The sequence below is a fragment of the Bubalus kerabau genome, chromosome 17 (assembly GCF_029407905.1).
Source record: "Bubalus kerabau isolate K-KA32 ecotype Philippines breed swamp buffalo chromosome 17, PCC_UOA_SB_1v2, whole genome shotgun sequence".
NCBI lineage: Eukaryota > Metazoa > Chordata > Mammalia > Artiodactyla > Bovidae > Bubalus > Bubalus kerabau.
The window spans coordinates 13,951,655-13,959,738 of NC_073640.1; the positions used below are offsets into that span (position 1 = coordinate 13,951,655).

The 8,084-nt window shown below is 51.1% G+C and overlaps 1 protein-coding gene across 2 annotated transcripts in view; it reads right to left on the bottom strand.

Moving 5' to 3' along the window:
* COTL1 (coactosin like F-actin binding protein 1) overlaps positions 1 to 5,963 on the bottom strand; it is a 44,127-nt gene extending 38,164 nt beyond the window's left edge. For both annotated transcript variants that reach the window (XM_055552708.1, XM_055552707.1), the window contains exons 1-2: positions 5,677 to 5,963; positions 5,326 to 5,408 (exon numbers count right to left, since the gene is read on the bottom strand). In XM_055552708.1, coding sequence (XP_055408683.1) covers positions 5,326 to 5,408; positions 5,677 to 5,753 — 160 coding nt within the window. In that variant the 5' untranslated portion in view covers positions 5,754 to 5,963. The remainder of the gene's footprint in view (positions 1 to 5,325; positions 5,409 to 5,676) is intronic.
* Between the last annotated feature and the right edge of the window lie 2,121 nt (positions 5,964 to 8,084).

Genomic DNA, 8,084 nt, shown 5'->3' on the forward strand with positions numbered 1-8,084 from the left:
TAAGCCCTTCCTACAGAGATCAGAGAGATCATACCGCCAGTCAGTCTGGCAAATGACTCCTTTCTCCTTTCCCAGCTTAGCCCTGGCTCCTCCCCCCTCACCATGGCTCTGTCAGGGCAACCAGAGACCCTCCAGACAGCGCAGTACCCATTCCCCATCATATCTTCCCTCCCCCCATCTCTCTGATCACATACTTTACTTCCATATCAATTAAATTCCACCAATGAGATGACAATCACAGTGACTACCATTTATGGAGAACGGATTGCATCCTTGGCACCATGAACTTGCTTTCTTAATCCTCCTAATAATCACATTATAGCAAAGGATGAGCAGGTGAATAATTCAGCTCACATGATTAGCAAGCATTTGAACCCAGACCATCCAAAGCAGCCTAGACCTTTAACCACTGTGCTAACCACCTCTTACCCTCTACTGACCACCTACTGCATGCAGACCTGGGCCAAAGGTCTCAAGCATGACCACATGGCACCTACTGTGTGCCAGTCTGGGGTTGAGCACCTCTTCTAAGTGAACTCAGAGTTGAGTGCTGACTGTGTGCTGAGCTAGGGCATGCACAAGCAACTTCAGATCAGAAAGCACACTGTCATCCTAAATGCTCCTAATCCTTAGGAGAACAGAAATAATGATATAAAAAGTAATAGTAATAACAACCAATATGACTAGGAGAGTTAAAAAAAAAAAAAAGTAACAGTAACAACGGCCAACTGCATCACTATGTCTGGGCTCTCCATTTAGACATATAACTTCAGTGAACCTTCTCAGTCAGCATCAGAGGCAGGCACCATCAGAACCCCTATTTTACAGACCAGAAAACTGTGGCACAGACAGAGAAATGCCTGAGGTCACATGGCAGGAGACAGAGTTGGGATGCGAATTTAGAATTTCTCTGATTCCAAAGGTCCTGGCTGTTGAAATACAGAAGGGATTGCACTAGGTGGGTTTGCTGGCTCAGTCTCAGATGGACAGATACAGGGGAGAGGAATTCCACCCAGAGGGAATCACTGGCCTGCAGGCTGAGAGTGTTACACAGGGTCAGGCTGCAGATGCACAAAGGGGGCTGTGGGAGCTGCTGCACAGGAGATGCGGCTGTGGACAGACAGGCTGGAAGGCCAAGTAGATAGCCTGTACTTAGTGGGCAGATGGGAGCTACAGATGGTTAATGAGCAGAGAAGGAACTTGAGGAGACCCACGATTTAGGAAGTTACTTTGCAGGCTTCCCTGGTGGCTCAGTGGTAAGAGTCTACCTGCCAATTCAAAAGACACAGGTTCAATCCCTGGGTTGGGAAGATCCCCTGGAGAAGGAAAAGGCAACCCACTCCAGTACCCTTGCCTGGAAAATCCCATGGACAGAGGAGCCTGGTAGGCTACAGTCCATGGGGTTGCAAACAGTCAGATGCGACTGAGCAACTTCACTTTCACTTCCATTCTTGGGGGTGGAGGGGGATAGAATGAATTTAAGACAAGAAGGACCATGGGCTGAGAGACTGTTGCAATAAAGGGCAGCCATGGACCTCTTCGGGTCTGCCCCTCTTCTGCAAGCAGCATGCCCTTGCCTTCACTCTTCCCTTAGGAACCCACCCTCCCCGACTCCACCTGCTTGTTTGGTGGGGCTACCCCTCCCCCAGTGTCTCCTGGTTTGGTGGGGGTGCCCCTCCCCCACTCCAGGCATGGGCACTGATCCAGGCATAGTCAGCCAGAATCGCAGGGATTAGTTCACATGCGCACATGAACCCAGTCAGAGTCTGTCAGTCTGGAGACTTCTGCGGAAATCGGTGGCAGTCGATCTCTCTCTCCTCCCCGAAGCCTGGAAGCTGGGTGGTTAGAGGTTATCACGTCACTGCTCAGGGAGAACTTGCCCTCCTGCCCCCAAGACAAGCGATCAAGGAGGAAAACAGGGCTGGGGGAGGGGGGTGAGTTCGGACAGCCTTATCTGCAGCTAGTACTTTACCTGGACTTTCCAACCACAGAAGCTAAGACTGATTTCTTTTCTTCGGGGGTGGGGGAGTGGGAAGTTAACTGCACCGGGCTCCTCTCACTGCACCTGACAGATCTCTAACCATCCCACACAGACTGAAGTTTGGGGTACGAAGTAAGAGCAGAGGCAGTGATGGAGCGGTCAGTACAGAAGGAAGGGGCCAGGTGAGGCCGGCACCAGAAGAGCCAGTGCGGGGCCCAGAGGGCTCCAGATCCTGTCAGCAAGAAACAGGAGGACAAGGGCGGCCCAGCGACCTTCCAGTTCATGACCTTCAGGAACCAGTGCCTGGGGACAAGGACAGGCCAGCCTGGGGGGCGGGGGAGGGGTGACAGGGAGAGGCTTAATGGGAGATTCCATTCCGAAGAAGAACGAGGGGGGGGGGGACGACGGAAGGAAGATAGTAGCCAGAGGGCAAAGGAGGGGCGAAAGAGGGGGGTATTTCAGAGCAAGGAAGGGGGTGGATGGGGGGCAGGGTGAGGATGTCAAGGAGGAGAGAAAGCCCACAGTGGGGGTGGGGGGCCCTCCAAGCCCCTCGTTCCCCCAGGGCAGACGGAGGAGCGACGAGGCACTGTTTTTAGGCTCCCAGGTCCCCTGTGACCTTGTGAGAACTTTGGAAATAGGAAGGCTATACCAGACCAGGAGCACTAGACCCTCTGGCTTGTCAGGACACCTGGCCAGAGATGAGGGCCACGGAGAGGCCTCCCTGCATCACAGGAGTGGGTGAACGTGCCTTCTTTAACTGCCAACAATCCCACCAGCCCCGACCAGAGCCTGCTGTACAGCAAAGATGCTCCACGACTAGAAATGAGCCTCTAAACCACTTTCTTAGTGAGAAGAGGTCAAGAGCACAGGCCTCAAAGCCACCCTGCCCGGGTTCAAGGCCCAGGCCTGCCACGACCTTGCTGTGACTTGCAGGCAAGTCACTTAACCTCTCTGGGTCTCCGTTTCCCCACCTACGTACGGAAGGGAAGCAAGCTCAGAAACAGAGACAAGGTGTGCCCAGTACGGTGACTTGCGTGTAGAAAGCTACTAGTCAGCGTTCCGAACCCTTGGTCACTGGGTTAGGAGGACACGGTGGCATGATAGAACAGGCTTTCCTAAGACAAACAAGAGCAGGCATGGCAACCACAGCTTGCCTATACATTTGTCCGACAGACGGCTGGGGAAGGAAGGCGGACTTCCAGCCAGAGCAGACGGAGCCTTTAGATCCCACAGCCCATTCATAAGCTCAACAAGCAGCAGGGAAAGCATTTTTAGCTCTCCCACCAGGCCCTCCCCACTGCCATCCCTATCATTGGGGAAGGAAGCCCCAGGGAGGGAGGAAGTGTTCTCTGACCACAGCCTCCCCAGTTCAGAATCCACTCACAGGATGCTCTTTATTCTTGGGGTCACCTTCTCCTACTCAATGGACAGAACAATAGCTTCAGAAGCTGGGGGGTGGGTGGGAGGAGAAGACCCCAGTCTGATGGCAGGGGGTGGGGATGATGGATGGCTAGCAGGAGGAAACTGCTACTTTAGTGTCCAGAGAGGAAGGAAGCTGGCTTGTGAGAAAAGCTCAGAGCCGGCAAGGCAAAAAATACTGCTGAGCCTCCCAGTTATACACCAAAGCCCGGAGGCTGCACTTACTCCACTTGTGAAAGCAGGCATCACGGTGCTGAAAGGACAGAGGTGGCTGAGAGACGGGGTTCCTGAGTCAGGGGCCTGGCTTTCAATCCTGGCCCTGTGCACCTCAATAGATGTGAGTTGTGATAGTATTTTACACATCTGCTTTTAAACAAAGGGTTCCTCAGATGGCTCAGTGGTACAGAATCTGCCTGCCAATGCAGGAGACTTGGGTTCCATCCCTGGGTCGGGAAGATCCCCTGGAGAAGGAAACGACAACCCACTCTAGTATTCTTGCCTGGGAAATTGCACAGACAGAGGAGCCTACAGGCAGGCTACAGTCCATGGGGTCACAAAACAGTTGGACACGACTTAACTAAACAACAACATTTTAAACAATCCTGTCCAAAAGCAGTGAGTGAAGGTCTAGAGGTAGCTCTAGGAGATGTTTTAGTTGGGAGATTTTTTCGTGTGTGGGGGGGGGGGATGGTAAATCTCAGTGCCACCCAGCCCACAGCAGACACTTTATAGATATTCTTTGAATTAGAATAAATTCAAAATAGTCATTTGAATAAAGGAAAGGGGCTGTTGCGTGATCTTGAGCATAGTGTTGTATTTTTTATTTATTTCACAAATGACCATGTCATCTGTACAGGCACTGACTCACTTATCCTTTCGACAGCCCTCTAAGATTACAGGGGAGGAAACCAAGGCCCCAAGAGATTAAGTAACTTGCCCCAAACCACACAGCTAGAAAGTGGCCACAAGGGGATTCAAACCTACCTTGCTGACTCTAGGTCCCCACCCTAACTTTTCAGGCCGTACTGCCTTTGTCTGAAAATATCTATTTCCAAGCTAGAGCCCAGAGCCCAGAAAAAGAGCCCATCCTCCAAGCTTAGCTTTAAAGGGCCTTATTACCAGTGATCCTGGGCCTTTTGCTTCAGTGGTGTGTGTTGGGGGGCAAGGACTGGAGATTGTGGTTGTTCATGCATGTGTTTTTTCCACTTAATGGTTCAAGACAACCCAGGGAAAGGCACAAAGTTTACAAATCCTAAAGATTTTGCTTGAAAGATTTCTTATATGTACACACCTGTGTAACTGCCTCCCAAATCAAAATACAGAATATTCCCAACCCCTTGAAACCCCACCCCACCTTCCATATGCCTCCCCCCAGTCAGTGGCTAGCGGGACCACTTTTCTGACTTTTCACGCTACAGATTAGCTTTGCCTTTTCTAAAATTTCACATAAATGGGATCATATGGTATGTACACTTTTATATTCTGCTCTATATTCTATGAACAAAAACACATCACCAGCACATGGACAATGATTGCAGGAGAAAGGAGAGGGCTGTCGCTAACCATTTCTTTCTTCTTCAATAAGCACCAGGATTGTTTTTATTTTGGCTCTCTGACTAATGAAAGGGGAAACCCGGGAGGGCTGGACCCTGGAGTTTGGAACTCCGTGAGTTAACGGTGGAAAGCTAATGACCATGGGGGCAAAGGAGCTGTCCCGCCTGAAAAGGTTACTGTGAGAGGGAGGAGGCTGCCGGTCACCTCTGGTTGTTCTGGATGCCCAGAGGAGAGAAGGCTTGTGTAGGCTTTAGAACGCTCCAATCGGGTTCCTCCAGCGCTGGGGGCGCCCAGGGTGGCCTCAGGCTCCTCCCTAGCATTGACCTTGTTCCAAAAGACCGGGAGTCCCCCAAGAAGGCGCGTCTCCCTACCTGTGCACTGTTGGATGAAGTCCTGATATTCCGCTCCCTGCTCGCCGGGGACGATGGTGGAGCCGTCATATTTAAAAGTCACCCTTTGGATTGGGAGAAGAGAAAAACACACACATACACATACACATCAGCGTTGGTGCCTGAACGGTGCCGAGCTTCCACAGAACAATCTAAAAGATGCTCTGGCTAGCGAAAAGCCAGCGCTGGCTTTCCACGCTGTCCCGGGTTAAGACTGCGGGGAGACCGCACGGGGATGACCCTTAATCCGTCCCGTCTGGAAGACGGCTCAGCGCACCAGGCCCCTTGCGAGCTCAGGCAGCGGGGCTCGAAGAGCAATGCAAAGTTCCTCACCAGATGACGGCCGAGCTGTCGTCGCGCACCAGGTTGTACGCCGTTCGGCAAGCCTCTTTGTCGATCTTGGTGGCCATCGCCGCGGGGCCGCAGTGGGGATACTGTGCTCGCAGCGACAGATGAGCGCGCTTGGGGCCGCCTGCAGGGATCGGAGCGGAGCGGGGCGGGGACGCGCGGAAGGCGGGCGGGCAAGCGGGCGGGCGGCTGGCGACAGCAGCGAGAGAAGGAGAGCTCCAAGCTCCGAGAGCGGCGGTGGCTCCGAGTGCTCTAGGAGAGTGAGCTAGACCCAGGCCACGCAGCCCCGCCCCCCTTCGCCCATTGGCCTCCCAGGACGCATTACGCCCCACCCCCTATCGCTATTGGTCGTAGCGCGTGTCGGGGCGTGGCGTCTTTACCCGCCAGCGGCCAATCCCAGCCCGAGTGGGTTGCGCAACCCTGAGAAGGGGGCTGGAGAGAGGGGCTTTTTCTCTCTCCTCCCCTCTTCTTCTCTTTCCCCGCTCTTCTCTTCTCCCTCCCCCAACCCTTTCTTGTTCTCCCACTCCCCTAACTCCTCCCCCATTTCCTCCTCCCCAAGCCCTGTTTCTCCTTTCCCTCTCTCTACTCCCTCTCCCTCCTCCCTCCTTGAGTCTCCCTTCTCATTCACTGCCCGCTCCTCGCCTCACCTCCTCCCCTTGCTCTTCCCCCTTCCCTAACCCCTTCTCCCTCCTGCCTCCCTATTCCCACCTCCCCTCCCTTCCCTCATCTCCTACCCCAACCTCCCCTAGTCCTCCTTATCCCCCCAAACAACAACTCCGTTTACCTCCTCCCTATTCCTTGTCTTCAAGCTCTAGTCCCCTTGCCTCCTCTCTCTCTCATTTTGCACCTCCCCCTCCTCCCTATCCCTTCCTCTACCTCCCTCCTCCCCACCAGGGCTCCTGGGCTGCAGAGCTCCACAGGGAAGCTCCACATGGGTGACTTACTGCATCAAACTGCCCTGGCCCAGTGTTGGGCTCCGTGGTTTCTAGGTAGGGAGAAATTGGAAAGAAGTAAGATTGTTAGATAGGAGGGGATAGAAAGTGGACTGCTTCCAAAACACTGGTGGGGTCACTGTTTACTTTGCGCTCTGGTTATTTGCATTCACATCTTATCTCCCCCTTTGGGTTCCACTGAGGGCAGGAGCTGACTCATTCTGTCTTCTTCCTTCCCTCACTGACTCATTCATTCTCTCCTGCAATCATTCCACAAAGACCAGTTACAGGGTTGAGGCAAGTAAAAAGGCTGGACCCCCCAAGACCCGGCTCTTGAATCGCATCCAGTGTTGCCTCTTTTTAACTGTGGGCCTTTGGACAAGCCTCAGAAACTCTCTGATTACTTTCCTCCAATGGAATAGTAATAGTACCAACCACTTAAGATTCGAACATAATTTAGCGACTAAATAACAACTACAACTGACATCATAGGTTTGCTTTATGGTTCATGTTTAATGAAACTTGTAAACAAATATGTTAGACATTCAACAAAAGATCATTGTTGTTGGTTATCAACTAAAATAAATCGTAAATAGAAACCCCAAAGGTCAGGGACAGTGTTCAATTAATAATAAAATTAATTCTTAATGGTAAACAAACAAAAATCAATTGAGCATTGAACAGGCACATAGGGGAAGTTGAGTGGGAAAAGTAGGAGCTGGTATTGCTATAAATTAAAAGGCAAAAACAAAGAAATTCCAGTTGGATACAGCTCAAAGCAGCTCCTATCTTACTCCCTGATGAAGATAATGGGATAATTAGTTATTGGAAAGCAAACCAAAGATGGAGCCATACCTCACACCGCAGATCAGGGTAAATTCCAAAAGGATCAAAGATTTGCCTGTAAATAAAGGAAACCACAAAAGTGTCATAAGAACACATGGGAAGCTCCCTTTATAAGATTGGAATGGGAAACCAAACTAACTGTGACTCAAAATATAGTTACATTCAGATATGTAAAGTTACATTCAGAAAGATAGTTACATTCAGATATGTAAAAAGTCTTCTTCGAGGGGAAAAAAAAGAAAACAAAACAAGGCAGCAGAGCAGTAGAAAGTATTTGCAACTCAAATCAGGAAGAAGGTACCTCGCTGACATACAGAGAAACCAACCTAGGAAAAAGAGGGAATTCCCTGGCAGTCCAGCGCTTAGGACTCCATGCTTCCACTCCTGGGGAGGTGAGGAGGGTTGGGTTTGGGGAACTAAGATCTTGCAAGCCCTGTCGCACAGCCAGAGAGAAGGGAGAGAAAAGAAAAGTGAGCATAGGATATGACCAGACAGGTCAGAAGGCTCTTAAACAATGAGAAGATGCTCAGTCTCAAGCCCTAATAAGAGAAATGCAAATTGAAGCAAAACTGAGATAACTTAAAAAAAAAAAAAAAACTAACAGTTTAGCAAAAA